General features: G+C 44.1%; 1 protein-coding gene across 2 annotated transcripts in view; it reads left to right on the top strand.

Moving 5' to 3' along the window:
* Positions 1 to 25863, top strand: part of itpr3 (inositol 1,4,5-trisphosphate receptor, type 3) — a 191980-nt gene that overhangs the window by 149342 nt on the left and 16775 nt on the right. Inside the window, exons 49-56 of one of the 2 annotated variants that reach the window (XM_086127490.1) lie at positions 1604 to 1796; positions 6211 to 6330; positions 6419 to 6594; positions 8656 to 8820; positions 8891 to 9080; positions 9161 to 9265; positions 12853 to 12971; positions 22018 to 22183. In XM_086127490.1, the coding sequence (XP_085983616.1) occupies positions 1604 to 1796; positions 6211 to 6330; positions 6419 to 6594; positions 8656 to 8820; positions 8891 to 9080; positions 9161 to 9265; positions 12853 to 12971; positions 22018 to 22183 (1234 nt within the window). Of the gene's footprint in view, positions 1 to 1603; positions 1797 to 6210; positions 6331 to 6418; positions 6595 to 8655; positions 8821 to 8890; positions 9081 to 9145; positions 9266 to 12852; positions 12972 to 22017; positions 22184 to 25863 lie in introns of both variants that reach the window. The other variant, XM_086127481.1, reaches the window with a different exon arrangement.

Here is a 25863-nt window from a genome sequence, read left to right as displayed (position 1 = left end):
GTCCATCCATCCCACCAGCACCACATCATCTTCAAAAAGCAGAGATACAAAACTGAGGCCACCAAACCGGATGTCCTCGATGACGTGGCTGCACCTATAAATTGTGTACATAAAGGTTATGAACAGAATCGATGACAAAGTGCAGCCTCGGCGGAGTCCAACCCTCACTGAAAACATCCGACTTACTGGCAATGCGAACCAAACTCTGATATCGGTGATATAGGGACCGACCAGCCCGTATCATGTGGCTCGGCACACCGCACCCCCAGCAGAACCCCCCTAAGGGACACGGTCGCTCCAAGTCCACAAAGCATACATGTGCTTTGTGGACTTGGACTGGCCGGGCGAACTTTCATGCACCGTCAACAACCCTGCCAAGGGTGTAGAGCTGGCCCACTGTTATACAGCTGGGCCAAAAACCACACTGCTCTTCCCTCAGCTGCCTCCGGAGTCCCACAGGCTATAAAGGACTTCTTCTTGACAGCATCCCTTAGTGCCAGTGTCCAGCAGCGGGTTTGGGGTTGCCGCTACGACGGGCACCAAGGACCTTACAACTCCGATTGGCCGCCTCAACAATAGAGGTGCGAAACATGGTCCACTGGAACTCGGCGTCCCCGGAGGGTTGAAGCTTCTTCTGATGGGGGATTCCGCCAGACGCTCCCAGCAAACCCTCACAATATGTTTGGGTTTGCCAGGTCGAACTGGTATCTTCCCCCACCATCTGAGCCAACTCGCCACGCGGCGGTGAGCAGTTGACAGCTCCACCCCTCTCTTCACCTGAATGTCTAAAACAACCTCCACCGCAAATCAGATGATACGACCACAAAATCAATCGTCGAACCTCGGCCAAGGATGTCCTGGTGCCAAGTCCACATATGGACACCCTTATGTTTGAACATCAGGCAGAGAAGTCCAACAACAGAACACCACTCAGGTCCTGATGGGGGAGCCATTCCCCCCAATCACGCATCAACATCATCATCATAATTCCTACAAAAACAATAGGGAGCTTGCAGTGGTCGCTGCTCAGGGCCTCATGATATTAAATCATTTTAATAATTTCTCCAAAAACAATAGGAATATTGCAGTACTAGAAGTACCAAGAACTAAACTGAGGCTCAGAGGGGATCAAGCCTTTTCTGTTGCTGGTCCCTCTCTCTGGAATGACCTCCCACTGAACATTCAGCAAGCCTCCTCGCTGCCCATCTTTAAAACCCGCCTCAAAACTCACTTGTATTCTTTGGCATTTGACTCAGATTTGTTCTTGGTTTTGCTGTTCGGTGCTTTCTACCGTCTTTGTTACCGATTTGTTGCTTTACTCTTGTATATGTTAGTTGCTCCATGTATAACACTTTGTGTGTATTCGCTGAACATAAAAATAATGCCACTTTAGTAGTGGCACTGCAAAAAATTCTTCATAAACACCAAAATGTCAAAATATGTATCTTACTTCACACAGTGATTGGATGCACCCTAATTTGGATGCAGCGTGTGGGCACGTCCCTGATCTTTTCTTTTGCCACTCAATGCAGGAGATTAATTAGTTGGGTCCTTGTTCTTTTTATTACCGCTTTCTCATAAGCGTGTGCATGTGTGTGTGCAGATTGTGCGAGAGGATCGCAGCATGGAGCAAATTGTGTTTCCAGTCCATCCCATCTGTGAATTTCTGACCGAGGAATCTAAGTTACGTGTGTTCAACACGACGGAGCAGGATGAGCAGGGCTCCAAGGTGACACACTTCTTCGAGCAGACGTCCTTCCTGCATGGAGAGATGGAGTGGCAAAAGAAGCTGCGGAGTGAGTCTCAGGGGCCATCAGTGACTTCATTCAGAATCTCACACATGAAATTATGAAGTTTTTTCAGACACTGTTAAAATGCTCTCATAATCATGATCCAAATGCTTCCAGCTTGACTACTGAGACGCTCTCATGTCACCACCGAAACACACGCTTCCATTTGTCCTAGCTGCTAGAAAAACAAATTTTACTAAAGCACTCTCACACACAACTAAAACACTCTCACATGTACTACTGAGTGCTCTAACACACAACTGAATATTTATTAGCTCACAAATAATATTGGTTTGCTCTGACTGCACTACAAAAAAATGATTCACTTGCACACACGACTGAAACACTCATATTCTGAAAAGATCTCACACACCCTCCTGAAGTGCTCTCACATACAGTACTAAATGCTTTCAGTTGTTATTTAAACACACTACTGGAACTTATCTCTCAAAACCAAAAAAATATACTTGAGCCACATTGGTCCCCAAGCCCCGAGCTGCGGACCGGTACCGTTCCGTGGTTCATTTGGTGTCAGGCCGCACAGGAAGACTAAATGACTTACATTACTTCCGTTTTATTCATTTCAGAATCTGAAAGATGTATTCTTTTGAAAAATTACCGGATTCTCTGTGACATCTGTCTTCAGCCTTGACACAGGTCAAGACGCGCTTCTCGGTCACGTCACAAGTTATAAAAGGAAACCCAGCAGCTAGCAAAATGAGTGAAAAACTTTCTTTGAAAAGGAGAAAAGGCCCAGTCAGTAGACTGAAGAGGAGCCTACAGAAGAAGAAGGCTACATTTAATAGACAGTATCAAGCAGCCTACTTAAAATATGGATTTATCTCAACAAAAAATTTCCCTGCACCAAGCCCGAGCTGCATAATATGCGTCGATGGTGAGTCGTATTTTTCATGCACTTTCTATTTGCGGTGTATCTTATTTTGAAGGCACGTTTAAACATTACCATAGCGACCAGAGAGTGTTGCGGCCAGATAGGACGTTCCTCATGTCATGATTCGTGTTTATGAAATACCACAATTTTCATGCAGGTCATATCGTTCTATTTATCCGGCCTAAAAGACCGGTCCCTGAGATTATTGTCTGATATTAAACCAGTCCGTAGGATAAAAAAGGTTGGGAACTGATGCTTTAGCACATTTCCGAAAAATCTTTTGCTCACACACACTACTGGAATGTTGTGCTTCTAAAAAATTGTTTCCTGATACTGCTGAAACGCTCTGAATCACATTACAAAAAAATTCTCTCACAGGCATTACTAAAACACTCGACACACTCCACTGAAACACTGTCACATACAATACTGAAATAATCTGTTTTGGTTCTGTTTTAATGAAAAAGCAATAGAGGCCAGGCCTCTCTTGGCCCGCCAAGAGAGGCCGGTGCAGTCAGGTGTAATGCAGTGGTCCCCCAAACTATGGCCCACATTTGTTCCGGCCCCCCTGAACAATATCAGAGAGTATTTTGATTTATTTTTCATCTATGTGTATTTGTATTTGATCATAAAGTTGGGCTTTTTCAATAAAGTGTTCCTTAGTTCTGAACTATTTTCATTATTAACTATTAAGTAGTAACTATTTCATAAACTCATATAACGCGACATTTGTTCCTCTTTCTGCGGTCTGCGCCGTTATCTGGCAACCCCAGAAAAAAATCCTAAACCCGCCCCTCTCAAAAAGAACATAATCATGGCGAAAAGGTTAGTTAAGAGAAAAAATGATTCAGAATACAGGGTATTCAACCCAAAGTGGAGAAACTATTATTTTTTTGTTCAATGCAAAGAAAAGGCTGTCTGTCTCATCTGTCAGGAGGTGGTGGCGATATTCAAAGAGTACAATCGGCGGAGACATGATTAATTCCGTCACAAAGACAAGTACGATGGCCAAATGCGAGCAGACAAACTGTCAGTGTCAAAGCTAAGGAGGAATGTGAGCTCAGCAAAATACATTTGTACGCCAAGGTCAGCTGAAACAGGCATCTGTTCAAGCTAGCTTTCAGGTTGCTCAACTGATAGCAAGCAGCAGTAAACCTTATATTGATGGAGAGTTTGTCAAGAAATGCATGAATGCTGTCGCGGAGGAGGTGTGTCCCGAAAAGAGAGACATCTTTAATACCGCAAGTCTATCAGCGAATACAATCACCACACGTATCGAAGAAATCACCGGTAATGTATGTAAAGAATTTGAATTATTTTCATTAGCACTGGATCATCCAGTCCATGGTGTCATCCAATCTGGATGACACCATGGACGTGCAGGACACAGCGCAACTGCAAATTTGTATTCGTGGAGTTAGCGCAAACTAGGAGATGTGCGAGGAGCTGGCAGCCCTCCAAAATCTCAAACGGACGACGACGGGGGAGGATATTTTCAGTGAAATGCACCAAACTATGGAAGAGTTAGACCTGGACTGGTCAAAGCTGGCCAGCAACACAACTGATGGGGCTCTGAGTATGATGGGCGCGTCTCGGGGTCTAATAGGACGCATGAACTGGGAGATAGAAGAACAGGGTTTCAAATTCGCTGCCTAATACACCAGCAAGCACTGTGCTGCAAAGTATTGACTTGGGATTCTGTCATGAAGCTTGTGGTGTCATGCACAAACTTCATCAGAGCAAAGGTGATTATTATTTATTTCATAAATAGTGTAATTTATTTCCTTATTTCCTTTATTTTTTCTGTGAAGAACCCGTGGAGGGTTATTTAGTTATTTTTTGTTTCATTAATCGTGTTATTATTTATTTCCTGAATTTTGTTCTGCGAAAACTCTAGAAAAGGATTTTTGATTTTGTGTGGGTTTCTGGAAAATAATACATTTTTACGTTTAGGTCCTCTTGCAGTCACACTTTTTCTATTACAAAACTGACTACGGCCCCCATCAAAGATGCCAAAAGTTATGTGGCCCTCACAGGAAAAGGTTTGGGGGCCACTGTTGTAATGGAAAAGTGACTATTATCCCTTTAATATTCTTGCAGTAATGTAATGTTGTGTTTTTTTTTTTTTTTCCTGCTTGGCTCTCGACGAAGGCAGACGCTTGTTGCTCAGCTCCTGCCCTCAACCCCCACCCTCTCCTTGCTCGCCACTTAGTCTTTGTGCTGTCTTTGTCTAACTTTTCCTAGCCTCCTACCGTATTTTCATCCGAAGAACTAACCATGGAATTAGTTGGCTGGTCTCTCGATGCAATCGACAAAATTTTTTCGACGAAAAGAGCAGGCAGTGGGGAGCCTGCTTGCCCCTCGGGGACATTTGCTGCCGGATACGCCCTTGATCCATGGAGGAAGCGGAGAATGGTGTGCCTGTCAATACTGTCCGTTGAGGATGTGGAAGACATCTACATTATCGGCCTTCTGATAGCAGGTATGCTGCTGTTTGGTGTTAGCAGCTTCCTGTTCTATCGCAAAATTCAACCGACGGGAGCGACTTTATTGGAAGTGAAGAAGCTGCCGGTCATTCTGGATGGTTTGGCGCGAATGTCCAACACTCAGACTCAAGCGGTGACTGAGCTCAACCGCAATATAGATGCGGTTTTGGAGCGACTCCGTACGATCGACAACAACATGGAGAAGTTGGAATCCGCGCTGCGGAAAGAGATTGCGGATTTGGCTGATCGGCGCCAGTGAAGAGATACAGGCCACGGACTCAAGGCTGTCTGAAATTGTTGGCGGCCGTCCCTCCAAAACAAACAACGCTATCTGGACCCTTTCCCCTGGATGGAAGTATGCATGGAAGCTAGTGCCCCCCACTATCACCCCCCTCCTTCTCGGCCATGGACTGATAAGCCGGGACTGTCTTCATGAGCAGACCTCGACGAAACAACTATGACCTGTACACGCATACACATACACAACTGGACAATCACACGCACATACACATCCTTATTATCACCGTCTTCATCGCTCCGATTCTTCCCCCGTGACGTAGAATTATCTGCAGACCGCTCGGTGACCGTGCAGCTGGTCAGATAAGCTGCGTCGCCGTCCCTCCCCATCCCCCCCTTCCCATTCATCCTCCCCCTTATTACATGTTATGTCTTGTGACTTGTTGTAACTGTCATATGCTTATTTATGTGCTAGGGTCTTTTTTTATCCTGGACTTAAATTATCCTCAGAAGAGGATAGTTCGAGCGTGGTTTTTTTTTTTCCCTCTCCCTACCCAGTGTTTTTCCTTTCTGAATTCTGACTGTAATTTCCCCATTGCGGGACAAATAAAGGATATCTTAAATGACCTGGGGCGACATTGACATGCTCTCATATTCAGTTGTGTGGATGAGCAAGCTTCTCAGTGGTTAACGAGAGATAATCCTGATTAGATCCGTGGCACTCACTCATAAACGAGCAGGCCTGCAATCACACACACATTCATGTACTCATACTGTACACCTGAATGACCCAAATGTGTGGTAGGCATGCCAGTGCTCTACTGGTTCTCCAGGAGGATGACACTGTGGGGCACCATCTCCTTCAACCTGGCTGTCTTCATCAACCTCATCATCGCCTTCTTCTACCCCTATGACTCAGGACAAGGTACGAGTGAGCATACTCAGTTGATGTCACATGTCCAATGTGTTTAGTCAGCAAATTAACCCCCCCCCCCCCCCCTCCGCCCAACCAGCGGGAGCCATCGATGACTCTCTGCTACTGATGCTATTTTGGGTTCTGACCGGGCTCTCTGTGCTGGCCATGCTCTCCCAGCGCTATGGCCTTCAGCCGCTGACTTTGGCTCTCATCCTGAGGTCCATCTACCACTTGGGTATCAGGAACACACTCATCTTTCTGGGCACGCTCAATGTAAGACCAATCAAATCACTCAATATAAGACTGGAGCATGTCTCTTAATGTTACTGTTTTCAGTCCACTTCAAAATTATTGGAGCAGCAGGGTCAAATACCTTTTTTTGTTTTAGTTGTGTTTTGTTTTTTTGGTTACCGCTACAGTGACTTCCTCATTCCTCTTTTAAAGGGAGTTCACTTGAGCTTCAGGCCAATCAGGTCCAAGCAACAATTGGCCATTCCCAGGTGGTTGCAATTACCTCTCCTGAAATAATTAGCATTCTACAAAGTGCATTAAGTACAACAGTTTTGGATGGAGAGAAATGTTCACCTTTCTTCCATCCAAAATTCACAAAAAAACTGAATTTTTAATATATGCTTTTTGTCATCATGATGTTATTTTCAATAACATTGAAAGCCACTCGACTAAGTGGAAATAATATGACGTAAAGAATACAGAGAATAATTTTGTTTATATATTTTGAAAATAAAATAAATTTGTTATTCTCAGAAAAGTAAATTTATTAAATTTACTTTTATGAGAATAACAAATTTATTTTATTTTCAAAAGTAAATTTATTAAATTTACTTTTCTGAGAATGTTTAGGCCAGCAGAGAAGGCCTTGTTGGCCCTGACGGAACGCCACTGGTGCAGTCCAAGCATTCTTATAGTGCCAGCTTTGCTTCATCGATCCACCTCTTTACAGTCTTGACACCCGATTTAACACAATTTATTCTGTGCCTCTATGTAAGGATGAAGTGCATTAAACAGTAATCAGAAAATCCCAGTGGTGCATGGGCAAAAGATCCGTATGAGACTTGAAGTGTTGTGTAGCAATGAGCCAGTTTTCGGTGAAGCAGAGTAGGACAGAAGGTGCAAATTTTTATGATAGCAAGATGGATGAATCTACAATAACGTAACTTGACGAACTCGCCGGCTCTCTTCCCCCTCTTCCCCCCGTTTTCATGCTCTGAAAAGAACAGCCGCCCCGCCAGCTATTAACTCCATAAAACATTGTGGGTTTGTGTGTGTTGGCGAAAAAACTCCAACTGTAGACACCCTAATGCTGAGCAAGTCTTATCTCGAGTAAGCAGCATAGGGTCACCAAACTGAACGAAAATGAAAAAACACAATACTAGGAGCGCATAACCGAGCAGCCACTCGTGCTGGCACCATCTTGACTCCAATAGCCCCAACCGACTCGCCATTTAAAGGGTGATGGCCAAATTTAGAATTGCAAGCATTCATGCCAATTGTCAAGGAACTTAATTTATTGTTCACAATACATTTCATTGCTTCATTAGACCTGGCATATGTATTACATTATGTGTGCTCATTTTCAACCCAGAGTTGTTCTTGTGGTATGTTGCCACTTGTCTTGACACAGTACCAGCCATCTCGTTACCTCTGCGTCCTCGACGCATAATTTTCCCGCCAGACGCACCGTTCCAAATAATGTGCGTTTTTGGGACGCAAGGAAATTTCTTAGTAAAAAAAAAAAAACTACAGTAAAAATTTTTTTCCAGCAACTAACTGAGTTTGAATCACCGCCATTGTTGTTTTGATCTCGCATTAAGTTATCTCACGTGACGAAATTTTCGTTCTCGCGAGACAAGATTGGCGAGATCGGCCTTCACTTTGTGGAAAGCAGATGATTGCCAAGTTGTGTAACGTTAAAACAAGGGTTGCGAACAAGTGTTGCGAAAGTTTATTGCGAAGATATGAACTCAAAGACTGAACCACGGGATGAAATAAGAACCTATTTCTCAGCAAATCTTGTATGCCTGAATTATTTAAATTTTTGTAGCATTTGTTTATAAGAAATAATTGTATCCAATCCAATAAACCTATTATCAATGTATATTGTTGTTGTTTGTGTTATTATCATATGCAATTGAATAAGTAGACCATTTCAGAATTCGAAATTTGGGACTCTCTAAATCCATAATGGGACTCATACTTTTCTGATCAGCGAGTCCCTGGGACTCGCAGGGCTCAAACTGTAGAATTATCACCAAGTACATGTATTTTGTTGCTCGTGGTAGTCATATGACATGATGGTTCCTGTCTTTCTTGCAGCTGATCAACAAGGTGGTGTTTGTGGTGAGCTTTGTGGGTAACAATGGGACGTTCATCATGGGCTACAAGGCCATGGTGATGGACGTGGAGTTCCTGTATCATCTGGGCTATGTTCTAACATCCACATTGGGCCTCTTTGTGCATGAACTATTCTACAGTATCTTGGTATGAAGCTAGTGAGATCCACCGATTTGCGAAGGCTTCCTACAGCTAACATGCATGTCCATGTTGTCAGCTCTTTGACCTGATTTACCGCGAGGAGACGTTGTTCAACGTGATCAAGAGTGTGACGCGCAACGGACGCTCCATCTTGCTGACTGCACTGCTCGCTCTCATCCTTGTCTACCTCTTCTCAATCGTGGGTTTCCTGTGCCTCAAGGAGGACTTCATCATGGAGGTGGACCCACTACCACATATTGCCCCAGGTAATTCCAAGGTGTTTCCCCCCAAGATACAATCAACATAGTCTTGCTATCCAATGATCAATAAGTGTTTGCTGTGTCAGCCCCTCAGCAGAGAAACGCGGCACAGGACTTCCTCAAGTCGTGTTCCGCAGATGGCATCCACTGTATGGCGGAGGGTGACATTGCAGCTGAGAGTGAGGACAGTGGTATGCATTCACTTTTGGTTCAGGTACTTTTTGTATGCCATCAAAGTGATGACCAGAGAATGAGTACGACACCCGACGTCATTCACTGGATTCTGATCATTTCATGTACAGTTGAATTACTACAAACTCAACTCAACTCAACTGTATGTATAGAGCACTTTCAAACAGCCACCGCTGTATGCAAAGTGCTCTACATGGAGCAATCTTAGGCTATACCAGTGTTTCTCAAATAGCGCCCCCTGGAGGGGCTCGAGGCTCCATCAAATGGGCGTGTTTGACCTTGGGGAACGGATGGATGGAACATGCTTTTTTATTTTTTTTACTGTCCTAAAATAATGTGCAGTTGCACCTCCACTACGTTAGGGGGCAGTGGCACTCTCATTGGCAGAGTTTGCACAGGGAGCATTCTCAGGGAGGAAATATGACGAGGTGTATGTAGCGCTTGGCTTCAATGTGACTGCGGTGGCAGACGAGGAAAGATCGATGTGCTTACTGTGTCTAAAAATTCTGGTAGCAGACAGCATGAAGCCAAATAAATTAAGGGGTCACTTAAAGACATTACACCCCAATCACGCTGATAAGTTCCTTGAGTTTATTTCAGCGAAAACGTGCCGAATATTGCCAAGAATCATGCCGCTTTGTGACTGCTAATTCAGTAAACTAAAAGACAGGTCCCGGCTACACATTGAGCAGGACCCGAGAGTTGCTGTGTCCCGCTTCAAACCTTGCTTCGAAAAGATGTGCATTGCAAAACGTGCTCATTGTAGCCATTAATCCAGACATCATCTTTGATTTAAAAAAAATTTAAAAAAGCACAAATTATTTTATATATTTTTGTTTTGCTGGTTAAAGTTTTATTTTTTTTATATTGTGCTCCTGAGATAATGTTGGTGATTAGTTTGAATGCATTATTAGTTATTGATTTTATGTAATTTTATTTTTCAGTATCGTATGGTTTGACATGGTCAGTCAAAATTTAATGTTATTTTTGAATTTCAGATGCACTTTAAATCTTTTTTGTTCGTGACTAAAGCTATCCTTTGTTGTAAGTTGGTCCATATTTCTTATACGTTAATAAGGATACAGTGTTATGCAAAGGTGTACTGATAACAATTCTATAGACAAATGATACTATTTATAGTCGTGCGGGAGGGGGGAGGGCGCGAGATGTTATCCTCTTCCTTGGGGGGGCGTGACAGAAAATACTTGAGAACCACTGGGCTGGTATAAAAGATGGTATAATCTTAAGACTCGCGTCAACAACATCGATTTTTTTTTTTGGAGATTTTGAAATACAATATGACTGGGCCGGGGCATCAAAGTTTTAGTTTTGTTTCTTTCACCACAAAGAAAGAAATGCTTAATGACTCCCCTGCACATCCTCCTAAAAATAGTCACATTCTGAAGACATTCACATGAGAATATTCTGTTATACAAATAGGGTGGCCCGGTGGTCCAGTGGTTAGCGCGTCGACCTCACAGTGCAGAGGTGCAGGGTTCAATTCCGGCTCAGGCCTCCTTGTGTGGAGTTTGCATGTTCTCCCCGTGCCCGCGTGGGTTTTCTCCAGGTACTCCGGTTTCCTCCCACATTCCAGAAACATGCAAGCATAAATTGTCCAACTGGGTGTGAGTGTGAACGTGGATGGTTGTTCGTCTGTGTGTGCACTGCGATTGTCTGGCAACCGGTTCAGGGTATCCACCTCCGACTGTCCGAAGACAGCTGGGATAAGCTCCAGCACCCTCCGCGACCCTTGTGTGGATGTGACTATGGCATATTTGTGTTTTACATGCTGTCACATTTATTTCATGTGTTTTAACAAAACTGGGATCCGATAGCTCAAAAACACGACAGAGAAAAACTGAGATCAGTTTTGGATTCCGCACCCAAAAATTTGTTAAAACAGCTGTCAGACCTAACTCAACAAAAATTGTGTTCCCCACTGTTGGTGTTCTATTTTAGTTTTAGGAATATTTTTTTTCATTTTATTGTTGTTTGTGAATAAATAGAGTGGTTTTCCGGAAAATTGTCGTGTTTCCTTGCAATTTAAAAGGAAAAATACTACACCGTGTGTGTGTGTGTGTGTGCGTGTGCGTGTGCGTGTGCGTGTGCGTGTGCGCGCGCGCGCGTGTGCGCACTGTCCGAAGACAGCTGGGATAAGCTCCAGCACCCGAGTGAGGATAAAGCGGTTCGGAGAATGAATGAAAAAAAATATATATATATATACATATACTCACCGGCCACTTTATTAGGTACACCATGCTAGTAACGGGTTGGATCCCCTTTTGCCTTCAGAACTGCCTCAATTCTTCGTGGCATCGATTCAACAAGGTGCTGGAAGCATTCCTCAGAGAGTTTGGTCCATATTGACATGATGGCATCACACAGTTGGCGCAGATTTGTCGGCTGCACATCCATGATGCGAATTTCCCGTTCCACCACATCCCAAAGATGCTCTATTGGATTGAGATCTGGTGACTGTGGAGGCCATTTGAGTACAGTGAACTCATTGTCATGTTCAAGAAACCAGTCTGAGATGATTCTAGCTTTATGATATGGCGCATTATCCTGCTGAAAGTAGCCATCAGAAGTTGGGTACATTGTGGTCATAAAGGTCAGCAACAGTACTCAGGTAGGCTGTGGCGTTGCAACGATGCTCAATTGGTACCAAGGGGCCCAAAGAGTGCCAAGAAAATGTTCCCCACACAGTTACACCACCACCACCAGCCTGAACCGTTGATACAAGGCAGGATGGATCCATGCTTTCATGTTGTTGACGCCAAATTCTGACCCGACCATCCGAATGTCGCAGCAGAAATCGAGACTCATCAGACCAGGCAACGTTTTTCCAATCTTCTATTGTCCAATTTCGATGAGCTTGTGCAAATTGTAGCCTCAGTTTCCTGTTCTTAGCTGAAAGGAGTGGCACCCGGAGTGGTCTTCTGCTGCTGTAACCCATCTGCCTCAAAGTTCGACGTACTGTGCGTTCAGAGATGCTCTTCTGCCTACCTTGGTTGTAACGGGTGGTTATTTGAGTCACTGCTGCCTTTCTATCAGCTCGAACCAGTCTGGCCATTCTCCTCTGACCTCTGGCATCAACAAGGCATTTCCGCCCACAGAACTGCCGCTCACTGGATATTTTTTCTTTTTCGACCATTCTCTGTAAACCCTAGAGATGGTTGTGCGTGAAAATCCCAGTAGATCAGCAGTTTCTGAAAGACTCAGACCAGCCCTTCTGGCACCAACAACCATGCCACGTTCAAAGTCAATCAAATCACCTTTCTTCTCCATACTGATGCTCGGTTTGAACTGCAGGAGATTGTCTTGACCATGTCTACATGCCTAAATGCACTGAGTTGCCGCCATGTGATTGGCTGATTAGAAATTAAGTGTCAACGTGCAGTTGGACAGGTGTACCTAATTAAGTGGTCGGTGAGGGTATATATATATATATATATATATATACTGTATTTACGGTCATCATCATGTAAATTTACCTGTAGTGGAATTGATTTTTTTCCCCAAAATGCATACCTCTATTTGTGCATATCAAACATGAACTAGTTTTCATTTTGCTTTTGTTCTGCAGATGAGTCTAACAATGAGCGTGCCTGCGACACACTTTTGATGTGTATTGTGACGGTGTTGAATCATGGCCTGAGAAACGGTGGCGGAGTGGGCGACGTCCTCCGTCAGCCCTCCAAGAATGTAAGCACTTCATCCTGCTCATGTTTCCGCTTTACATAGCAATTTTTGTTGTATTTTGGAGTGTGTTGCCACTCTCGCCAGCAATGCCACGTAGGGGCAATTTCTCCTGTCCAGGTTTAGTCAAATTCTTACGCACTTATCCTGCGCAATTCAAGGTGTGACGATTCTTCCGTCTAGAAATCCGATCCATACATAACCTGGAAAATCGTGTGCAACCACAAAAGACGCATGATTCGGCAAAGTCTGAGGGTGGCCCTAATTTTCAGATCATAGAGTTTTCCTGAGATGTGAATTCCATGAGAGGTCCATTTGTAAAATACGTCACACTTAAAATGAGAACTTAACTAAGTTATATTGATGCTTGTCAGTGACATATACGAGACCCATTGACAGGAGCATGTATTTGTTCATTCGCTTTTTTATAAAACTAAGACTATCGTTTTCATGACTGAATGCTTCGGCGACGGTGCAAAGCGATTGAAAGTTGACCAAATTGCAAGCAATGTAATGTGCCTGGCGCACACAATCCAATACAAAAAAATCTGGAACTCACAGCAGATTATTTTGACTTTGTGTGTGATCGTCGCTTCAACTTCAACACCCATCATCATATAGAATTGTTCTTCACAGGTGGAAAAACATGATCCGCGCCTCCAATGAATGACATTCAGCTGTCGTTGTAATGTTGTCGTGACATATATACAGCCGTTGGACAGTTTGTGTATGGGTGCGCCCCCCCCCCCCCCCCCAAAAGTGCGCTGCAGCTCACCGACTTCAGCACACAGAAGAATATGCTGTTCAGTTCACATGCGAGAAACCATCATTGCACACACACACTAAAGAAACACTCACACACATTGCTAAAATGCCATAATTTAAACCAGTATTCAAAAACGTTTTTTTCTGCCCTGGATCAAGGAATACACTCCATCTGTGCGACCAAGACCGGTCCAAGTGGTTGGGGGACCACAGAACACTACTGAAAGTTTGCTGAAATGTTGTAATTTTTACGACTGATGTTGGGCAAAAACTGGTGGAGTGATCAAGAAAAGTCATGAATGAAGCGGGCATTATAGTTGAAAAATTTGAAGTCTTGACAGATTTATTATCACATTCAGTCGTGTGTGTGTCAGATGATTTAGTAATGTGTATGAGAGTGTTTAAGCAGTGAATGTGAGTGCAGCTCGGGGGGGTGCATCAGGGTTTGTATAATGTACTCAATGAAAACAAGCAAAATAACTAAAACGTAAATTGAAAAAACATTTTCATTAGCAAAATGGAATTTTAAAAAAATGCTTTTAAAAAAAAAGCTACAGCTAACTCAAACTACAGTTAAGGCTTATAAAAGTAACTAAAACAAGCGATGATTATACTAAAAATGTCCTTTGTTTTGTCAATTAATAAGATACAAGTGCTTTTGGGGTACATTATATATATATTTTTTTTCAGTGTTGCTGTACATTTGTATGTATGAAAAAAATAATCCTCGTCTCACCCCTCGGGTGGTGTCCGTCCCTCATTCAGCTCGGGTCCTCTACCAGAGGCCAGGAAGCTTGAGGGTTCTGCACAGTATCCTTGCTGTTCCCAGCACTGCACATTTCTGGACTGAGATGTCCGATGTTGTTCCCGGGATCTGTTGCAACCACTCATCTAGTTTGGGGGTCACTGCCCCGAGTGCTCCGACCACCACAGGCACGACTGTCACCTTTACCTTCCAGGCTCTCTCCAGCTCCTCTCTGAGCCCTTGGTATTTCTCCAGTTTCTCGTGTTCCTTCTTTCTGATGTTTCCATCACTTGGGACCGCTACATCCACAACAACGGCTTTCCTCTGCCCTTTATCTATGATCACGATATCTGGTTGGTTCGCCATTACCATCTTGTCAGTCTGGATCTGGAAGTCCCACAGGATCTTCGCTCTGTCATTCTCCACCACCTTTGGAGGTGTTTCCCATTTTGACCTTGGGGTTTCCAGTCCATACTCCGCACAGATGTTTCGGTAGACTATGCCAGCCACCTGGTTATGGCGTTCCATGTAGGCTTTCCCTGCCAGCATCTTACACCCTGCAGTTATGTGTTGGATCGTCTCAGGTGCCTCTTTGCACAACCTACACATTGGGTCTTGTCTGGTGTGGTGTATCTGGGCCTCAATGACTCTGGTGCTCAGGGCCTGCTCCTGAGCAGCCAGGATGAGTGCTTCTGTGCTGTCGTTCAGGCCAGCCCTCTCTAGCCACTGATATAACTTCTTGAGATCAGCCACTTCAGTTATGTTCCGGTGGTCCATCCCGTGTAGGGGCTTGTCCTCCCATGATGGTCCCTCTTCCAGCGCCTCATCCTCTGTTCCCCATTGTCTGAGACATTCTCTGAGTACGTCATCCATTGGAGCCTTCTCCTTGATGTATTCATGGAGCTTGGATGTTTATTTCCTGGACAGTGTCTCTCACACTCACTAGTCCCCGTTTGTTGCCCGGGTCTTGTTCTTGCCATTGAGCTAGCTTCTTAGGACTTGCCTCACTCGCTGGAGGTATTTGACCATGGCCGCTTTCCTTGTTGCCAGTTCGAGGTTGCCATTGGCATTTGGTATACCGAGATACTTAGCTGTCCTCAATGTCTGCTATTGTTCCTTCAGGGACTGAGACTCCTTCAGGGACTGAGACCCCTTCAGTGTGAACTACTTTGTCTCTCTTAGTCACCATCTGACTGCATTTCTCGAGCCCGAATGACATCCCGATGTCACTTCTGTAGATCCTGGTTGTGTGGATCAGGGAGTCAATGTCCCTTTCGCTCTTAGCTTTATGTCTTCCATGTAGAGGAGGTAACTGATCGTAGCTCCATTTCTGAGGCGGTATCCATTGTCAGACTTGGCGATGAATTGGCTTCGTGGGTTCAGTCCAATGCAGAACAGCAGTGGGCAGAATGCTTGTAAACAAACCAGGCTGTGCACAGGTTGGTATGTCGGGACCTGCAGTCTTGTGCGACTGTTCTGTCAACCAGGAGCTGATGTTTGGCTCCTCTGGTATCTCCCTTCTGTGCTTTGGTTCATTTGTGCCGCTAGGCGCGAATGGAGCACTGTGATTTTCTTTAGCCAGTAGGTGTGGACCATGTCCGGGCTTGGTGCTGTCCAGTTTTTCATATCTGAGACTCTGTCCTGTATATCTGCCACTGTTATGGTAACTGGGTTCTGTTCAGGGAGGTTGTTGTACTCCTCTCTCAGAGTCACCAGCCATTGTTCACTGCTGGTTTGTGCAACCTCCTTCTTCCATATGCCTTTCCAGTACCTTTCAGTTTCCAGTCTTGGTGGGTCTGCTCTGCTGTTCGAACCCTCCCACTGAGTGTACACTTTTGCAGGTTGTGTTGTGAACAGCCTGTTTATTCGTCTGGCCTCATTCACTTTCGTGTATCTCTTTAGGCGACTGGACAATTCTTTGGAGCCTTTGTTTGGCAGTTTCAAGTACTTCCAGTGTGGTCATCTGGATGTACCTCTCGGGTTTCGGCCTTTTCATCACACCTCTCTGGGTCTACGTCAGTTGACTCACATCTTTCCGAGCCGCCTTGATCTTAGCCTCCAACCGTCTTTTGCATGGTGGGTAACGTATCTCATGGCTCCCATGGTTGCTCTTGTAGCCAAGCATCTCTAGGATCACTGATGCTGAAGCATATATCACCTCATTGGTTTCCGTGATCGTTACGGTAGGGATCACCCTCAGTGCTGCATTCACAGTTTCCATGAGACTTTCAGGTGGTACTTCACAATGCCGTTGTAATCGGTTTGTTTACAGTCAGTTGTTTGTTTACAGTTAGTTGTCAGTCAGAGTAGTCGCATTCCAACAGAGCCATGTTCTCGCATCTCGCCCTAATCATTTCCGCTTAGTTCCAGCAGACCGTTTTTTATATATATATATACAGTATATATATATACCGTATTTTCACAACCATTCGGCGCACCGTGTTGTTGGGCGCAGTCTCAGTCAGGGGTGCTATTTCTGTATTTGACACATAAACAAAACACACTGTATTATTGGGCGCAGCCAGGCATGGTAAAACATACGCCAGCTTAAACATATGCATTTGCACAATGAAATTACGCTGAAACACATAAGAGGCCAGACAAAGAGAGATCTTGATGTGCATTTGCGTAATTACGAGGAGAAATACTGCAGCCCACTAGGCTTTAAATAGAATAATGCAAATCATATAAATGGGAAAAGATATATGAAATTATTTCTCTCGTCAGCCGCTTAAAAATGATCATCTGTGGCAGCTTTAGGCCCGATGCTGTGCAGCTCAAAACACAGGTAAAATGTGTTCTCTCGTGGCCGCTTGTTTTCAGTATGACGGAGGAGTCACCTTTTTTATTTCCAGTCCGAGTGAGGGGCAAATCAAATGTGCATGGGTCTTTTTGGTTGTCTTTTTACACTGGCCCAGTTCTTCTTGCCGGAGCCTCCACCTTCGCACCATCTACTCATCTATGCCAAGATTACGGGCAGCAGCTCGATTCCCTTCTTTAACTGCCAGAGTGATCGCTTTTAGTTTAAGATAAGATAAGATCATGTGCTTTTCGTCTGGTATTCTCCATGTTGATCAGGGTTAGAAGAAAGACTGAAAAAGAAAGTTGTGATTACCGGTAATCATACAATTTCATTGGACCCCTGTGAACTACTCATTCATTTTATTGGTCGACTGTTGCCAGGTAACACATTTTTCCCCGCTACGGCGAGAAGAGCGGAAGTTGTGATTAGTCATACAATCTCATTGGACCTCAGTGAACTACTCATTCATTTTATTGGTCCATGTTTTTCCCGCAATGGAAAAAAATAATTAAAAAGCCGCTTCATATTACACGCCGCAGTGTTGAAAGTGTGGAAAGAAAGTAGCGGCTTGTAATCTGGAATTTACGGTCTATATTTATATATATACTGTACATACATACATACATATAATGGGCCAGCGGATCATTTTTTTCCCCCCACCAATTAATGATAACATATTATTGAATATGTTGACATTCAGCTGTCGTTGTAATGTAGTAGTGACATATACGGTATATATATATATATATATATATATATATATATCAGAAATGGAGCTACAATCAGTCACCTCCTCTACATGGATGACATAAAGCTGTATGCTAAGAGCGAAAGGGACATAGACTCCCTGATCCACACAACCAGGATCTACAGCAGCGACATCGGGATGTCATTCGGGCTTGTGAAATGTAGTCGCATGGTGACTAAGAGAGGAAAGGTAGTCCGCACTGAAGGGGTCTCACTCCCTGAAGGAACAATAGCAGACATTGAGGACAGCTACAAGTACCTCGGTATACCACAAGCCAATGGCAACCTCGAACTGACAACAAGGAAAGCGGCTACGGACAAATACCTCCAGCGAGTGAGGCAAGTCCTAAGAAGCCAGCTCAATGGCAAGAATAAGACCCGGGCAATAAACAGCTATGCCCTGCCAGTGATCAGATACCCTGCAGGAATAATAAGGTGGCCAAAGGAAGAGATTCAGACCACGGACGTTAAGACCCGAAAGCTCCTAACCATGCATGGAGGGTTCCATCCCAAATCCAGCACCCTGAGACTGTACGCAAGCCGAAAGGAAGGAGGCCGGGGACTAGTGAGTGTGAGAGCCACTGTCCAGGATGAAACATCCAAGCTCCATGAATACATCAAGGAGAAGGCTCCAACGGATGACGTACTCAGAGAATGTCTCAGACAATGGGGAACAGAAGATGAGGCGCTGGAAGAGGGACCATCATGGGAGGACAAGCCCCTACACGGGATGTACCACCGGACCATAACTGAAGTGGCCGATCTCAAGAAGTTATATCAGTGGCTAGAGAGGGCTGGCCTGAACGACAGCACAGAAGCACTCATCCTGGCTGCTCAGGAGCAGGCCCTGAGCACCAGAGTCATTGAGGCCCAGATACACCACACCAGACAAGACCCAATGTGTAGGTTGTGCAAAGAGGCACCTGAGACGATCCAACACATAACTGCAGGGTGTAAGATGCTGGCAGGGAAAGCCTACATGGAACGCCATAACCAGGTGGCTGGCATAGTCTACCGAAACATCTGTGCGGAGTATGGACTGGAAACCCCAAGGTCAAAATGGGAAACACCTCCGAAGGTGGTGGAGAATGACAGAGCGAAGATCCTGTGGGACTTCCAGATCCAGACTGACAAGATGGTAATGGCGAACCAACCAGATATCGTGATCATAGATAAAGGGCAGAGGAAAGCCGTTGTTGTGGATGTAGCGGTCCCAAGTGATGGAAACATCAGAAAGAAGGAACACGAGAAACTCGAGAAATACCAAGGGCTCAGAGAGGAGCTGGAGAGAGCCTGCAAGGTAAAGGAGACAGTCGTGCCTGTGGTGGTTGGAGCACTCGGGGCAGTGACCCCCAAACTAGATGAGTGGTTGCAACAGATCCCGGGAACAACATCGGACATCTCAGTCCAGAAATGTGCAGTGCTGGGAACAGCAAGGATACTGCGCAGAACCCTCAAGCTTCTTGGCCTCTGGTAGAGGACCCGAGCTGAATGAGGGACGGACACCACCCGAGGGGGGGGTGAGACGAGGAATTTTTATATCACAGAAACTCAAAGTAATAGAAAACAAACTAAAAGTATAACAAATTAAAAACTAACAAATCTGCTCAAAAAATGAATTAAAATTGAATCCAAAAGTCGAAAGTCGCTCTGTCGTGATTGTGAGAGCATTTCAGTAGTGACTGTGAGAGCTGTGTGTGAGAGAGGTTTTGCAGAGTCCAAATGTGACATAACCCTGAATTTGTCACGTTGTGAGGTGGTGGTGGACCCCAAAAAGCAGGCAGGAGGGGAGGAGCAGGGTGTACTTAAAGAAGTGTATTAAAACAAAGAAAACTAAATCCTAAACAAACAAAGTCCAAAGTATCAAACAAAAACCCATGACTGAAGCTCAAAACTATCAATAACAGAAACATGACCAAAAACATGACCTAAACATGACTGACAAACAAACATGACAGCAGCAAAGAGCAACAAACAATGACCCGACAATGAGTAGTTGGCCGGGAGTCCTTTTATAGCCAGTAATTACCTAACGACCTACAGGTGTGCACCTACAGGGAAAAGCCCCACAGTGCCACCTGTTGGTCACAAACCAAAACATGACAGGATTTTGTCCCTGATGACCCCTCATCAGTGACGTGCAGTGAGGTTCATGACTGGTGAGGCACAGTCTCTGGAGTCAATATAAAAATGTGAACGTAAAATAGATTAGCTTGGATTTTAATTTTGGCCCTGATTGGATTGATGGATGAAAGATTTTAATTATACTTCAGTCAATTCTATACTGGTCAACATGATAGGAAGAAAAACAAAAGCTTTTTGAATTATGAGATCAAGTTCATTGTTGTTACCGTTCCTCTACCCCCCCCCCAAAAATGATTTCTCTTTTTTTATCATTAAAAAGCATTTGTTCTAACTTTATTATTCAATTTGTCAATTAAAATTACAACTGCATGTCTGATGTTTCTAACAGACCAATCCTTGTCAAAATTGGGAAAGAATACAAAGAATTATGATTAATTTATCAGAACCAAACACAGTTATCTCAAGACAAGTGAATGGACGTATTAGCTGGACTCTCCATGTTCAAGATGGCGGCGAAGTCTGCACATCCTCAACGAACCGAGGCTTACATTAGTTCAGGGGTGGCCAACCATCATCGACTAAGAGCTTCATCATACACATGCGCACACATAAACATCACACCATCCCTTCTTCACACGCACACGCACACACACCTACCTCTGCTCAGCCACTTTTATTGTAAATGTCACACACCAACATGATGACAGAAATTGACTCCTACAGTACTAAGACCATAGGCCAGTCATTTTCAACAATGACTATTATGCGCACTGTCTCTCACACGCACTCTCAGTTCAACCAAGTCCACAAACAAAAATAAAATAACGTTTTTCTCTTTCTGGCCATGTTGCTTAGCACCTTGGTGCAGTGATTTCTGCCATTACTTGTTTTGTACATTATTAATTGTACATTACTGGTTACTTACTACTCCTGTCAGCTGGCAGTTTTTTGACCGAAGATCGACTTTTGAGGCGACCAACCTCCCATGATCTACCTGATCGCATCCGTGCAAACATATACACACCCACGCACGCGGGCGCTCAACCATGCATATGCGCACATATGCACGCACGCATGCATGCCACTATGAGCAACAGCCGGAACAGAACGGTCCCTCACATGAACAAAACCGAAACACACAGACACACAAATATCCCCCCCCCACCCCCACCCATTTCCTCCTCCCACCTCGTGGTCGACTTGGGATCAGTCGACTGGCTCCCGTTCAATCGCGATCGATGTATTGGGCATCCCTGCCTTAAAATTAGAGGTGGTTCGCTGACTAGCTTAGCACTTGTTTGTGCATAAGTGATGATTCAGTTGTCATCTGACGAGTTGCCCTGTATGTCAGTCAAGTAACGGAATTGATGAGAGGCTGACATCGTAAATTCTGCTTGTACTTAACGCCGTTGTTTGAATGGCAGCGCCACCGCCGAGGTGTTTTCAAGGCTTATGTGAAAGCCCAAGAGCCGTAGTGAAACACCCAAAGAGATGCATGCGGCTCGCGAGTCGCGGGTTGGCTACTGCTGCATTAGTAGCATTAGTGTTTATGTACAGTATGTCAGTGCGAAGAGTACCTTTTATACATTGTGCCAACAGAGGGCAACACACCATGGCAGCTGCAAGGTACTTTCTCCACCGTGTAGTTGCTGGAGACACTGAAAGCGCAAGTGCCTCTGTTCCCTCCTTGCATGTGTTTAAACAAATGTACCTGTTTTATTCATTTCAATGATGACATGATTTACATAAGTAGACTGAAAATGAATGTGAAGCAGAGACCAGATAACTCAAATGGAAAATGTTTTAATGTAATCATTATTAGTTTAGTTTTTTTTAAACTCTTCACATGGAGTGTAGGGGAGACTGCATGTAACTGCCCCTTCATATGCTTCTGCATGTGTGTGTAGGAGCCGCTGTTTCCTGCCCGTGTGGTCTATGACTTGTTGTTCTACTTCATTGTCATCATCATTGTCCTCAACCTCATTTTCGGAGTCATCATCGACACCTTCGCTGACCTCAGGAGTGAGAAGCAGAAGAAGGAGGAGATCCTGAAGACCACCTGTTTCATCTGCTGTCAGTCCACGCCGTGCATCCAATCATATTACTCACATTTATACAATAGTACAGTCTATTTTTTGATCACGATACATGAAGTCAAACAACACATTTTTTCAAAAGTAAATGTATACCATACTTTGAGTTTACAATGAAGTATGACATTGTGTAAAGTGTAGATAAAATAAAATACGGTTTGCACATCCGTTTCAACCTATAGACAGTTGAATACACTAGAAAACAAGATAATTCATGTCCAAACTGATAAACGTTAGTTTTGTTTGTCTCTCATGTGATGACTGCCTAAAAAAGCTGAGACCGGCAACCAAATGCAGTGATCCCTCACTTATCGCGGTGAATGGAGACCAGAACTCCCCGTGAAAGATGAAAATCCACGAAGTTAGGGTTTGCCGCCCCCCACCCCCTAGGAATTTTTGTGTAAGGGTTTGGGGAACCAGCATGTTTAAAATATGTACTGTATTTTCCGCACTAAAAGACGCACTGGATTATGAGGTGCACCTTCAATGAATGGCTATTTTGTAAAATGTTTTCATACATTGGTCGCTTCACATTATAAGGCGCAATGAAATGAATGAGTTGAATGAGTTGAATGAAAGGCGCTCCTTCCATTCAACTCGAGAGGCGTCCGTTCAACTTGAGAGGCGTTCATGACCGCCTCTGAAAAATGCAAATTAACTATTACTGTACGTAAATGAAACTACGAAAATGGAAAATAATGCATCAAAACAGAAAATCAAGCAAGGAAATAACAAAATAAATTCTATACCCCCCCCCCTCCCCAGAATTTATTTTGTGATTTCCTCGTTTGATTTTCTTCGTGGTTTCATTGAAGAAATAATTAATTTACGTTTTTCGGAGGCGGCCATGAACGCCTCTCGAGTGGAATGGAAGAAGGCACGGAGTCAGACAAAGACGTACGGTACCTGTATTTATTGAGACTGTGAAAACCATTAATAAAGTCTGCGTTATAAAAAAAAATAAAACCACAGCTCTCCTTTTTTCAACAAATACAGGTGAGTCTTTGTCCGTCTCCGTGCCTTCTCTTATTCCGTTCAACTCAAGGCGTTCATGACCGCCTCCGAAAAAGGCATTGGCATTTCCTTGATCATAGCGCCATGACTACTACGATCATATGTCAGTAGTAGTTATTTATTCCTTTGTTGTGTATTCACAAATGATGAAATCACAAAATAAATTCTGTACGGGTGGCTATAGAATTTATTTTGTGATATCCTCGCTTGCTTTTCAGCTTTGATGTATTATTTCCAATTTTCGTCGTTTCATTGAAGTAATCATGAGTTTACGTTTGTCTTGAACGCCTCTCGAGTCGAACGGAAGAAGACACGGAGACAGACAAAGACGTACCGGTGTTTGTTGAGACTGTTTTAAAAAATGAACACCAGCTCTCCTTTTTTCGGAGCTGCAACAAAAACTTATGTAATAAAGCAGAGACACGGTTCACTGAACCAACAGAAGGCTATAACATTGGAAGCATGTCTCCAGGAAGGAGCCATCTTGGAGTCGATGTATTACCGTAATGCCCATACAAAAGACGTACCGGATTTTAAGGCGCTCGTGAGCTTTTAAGAACATTGAAGACTTTTTGGCGTGCCCTATAGTGCGGAAAATACGGTCAACAGTATTATTTTTTTACATATTTGAGACAAAGACGATAGGAGTACACATATTTACTTAAATCTTTAATTATAAAACCTCATACAGTCATTAACATTCATCAGCATTGCCTTTATTCCGCTCTGACAGTGTAGCTTCCATTAGGCTCCAGCGAGCTGCTGTCCAGCTATCCCACCAGCGAGCAGCAGAAGTGTTCATGACAAGACAATTAAGGAGGCGAAGAGAGAGCTGCTCCTCTTTTCAGACAAGCCCAATCACCTTCTCTCTCTCTCTCTCTCTCTCTCTCTCTCTCTCTCTCTCTGTCGTGCACTCCTCACCCAGCCACACACACACACAGACACATGGGCGTGAGCGCGCACGCACACACACAAACACACACACGAACATACGAAGTAAACACAACAGTGTGTCTAGACCAGAGGTGGTCAAACTACGGTCCGTGGGTCGGATACGGCCTGTTGGTCTTTTTAATCCGGCCTGCCGAAGATTGGTCCACAATTAAGGTTCGATGTGAATGATTGCATTCGTTTCATTTGGACTGACAGGCATTTCAACGCCAGGTGGCACAATTACTTGAAGTTGCAGAGTACAGGAAGGGATGGGGAGGCGAAGAAAAAGGGAGAGAGAAAGAGGGAGAACTCCTATCTACCACCTGCGGATCTCTGTCAAACGGAAAGACTCAAATCGACGAGACTTTGAAAAACGAGGAAGCGATTCTTGCTCAGTCCGATTCTGGCTATTTACATGCTCGGAGTGAATTGCTTGCGGCTCGACAGACAGTCGAGTAAATAAACGTTTTCTGGAATGGCTTGACTGTTATCGTGCTAAAACCTTCACGCAAACTGGGCCGCTAATAAGAGAGGAAGCGAGTTCCATAACGCTAACTATGGGCATCGAAGACTTCGAAGCGTCCCGTGGCTGGCTTCAAAACTTCATTGCACGACATCAGCTGAGCAACGCTGTCTTGTGTGGTGATCGAGGGAGGTCAAGTTCGAGACAGTGAGTGAGTGGAAAGAAAGCCACCAGGTCTTTTACTCGTCTCATTTTGTAGCAAATACTCCTAACTTTGTTGTATTTTGTCATATACCAGTCCTGTATGCTGCAGTTTTTAGGCAATATATTGTTGCACTTTGTTGCTTGTGTATGTTGTTAACATACTTGGATGTTCATACAGGACAGATGCCATAGTTGTTTCACTGTTCTCATTTTAAAAAGTATCTTAATACTAGAGCTGTCAGTTTAGCGCATTATTATCGGCATTAATCTAAATCAATTTTAACGTGATAAAATTTTCTATCACGAGATTAATGCGGCAACACGTCACAGCGGATTTTACGTTGCTCTATAAATAAACCGGAAACAAAACAACAAGCGCGCGGCAGAAGTCCACACCCATGTCTGTTCTGCAGCCATGGCAGTGCGAGACTCAGAAAACGGACACTTAAAAGAGTTTATGAATGGAAAGTTTACTTTTAAAAAGTTGCCAGATAGTTCCACTGACAAGACCAAAGTTACCTGTATGTTTTGCAGTCGTAAACTGAGCTATCATCCTAGCACGTCGAGTCTGAAATACCACTTAATGGCCAAGCACACAGCTGATATGAGTACTCCGCCCCCTCGCCTAAGACAGACAGCTATGGAGAATTTCAATGCAAAGAAAATGGATAACACGGTGAAGAACAAATTTGCTGAAGCCATAGCTAAATGTATGGCGACTGCATGCAAGCCTGTCAACATTGTCCACAGCTAGACTCAAGCTGAAATCATTCGCATTGCATCTGACAACCCCACTACGGATTGCCCGTGAGAGCCTCCATCACAATCTATGGACAGAAATTGTATGTAGCGGAGAAGGCTAAGGTACACCAAGTGGGAGAAGACACTGTTTCGGGAGAGAAATAAGAGACGAGGTTGATGAGCCTCTGGTGAATAAAGACCAGGCAGCCTGTCGAATACGATGTATGCCACTGACGCAATTGTTACTTGTTTGGAACTATTTTGTGTGGAAGGTTCCCGTGTTCCGTGTCCATATAAATAAAGGG

Source organism: Hippocampus guttulatus, chromosome 1 (assembly GCF_054856545.1).
Source record: "Hippocampus guttulatus isolate MCC_2025c chromosome 1, RoL_Hgut_1.0, whole genome shotgun sequence".
Lineage (NCBI taxonomy): Eukaryota > Metazoa > Chordata > Actinopteri > Syngnathiformes > Syngnathidae > Hippocampus > Hippocampus guttulatus.
This window is presented reverse-complemented; position numbering and strand designations above follow the sequence as displayed.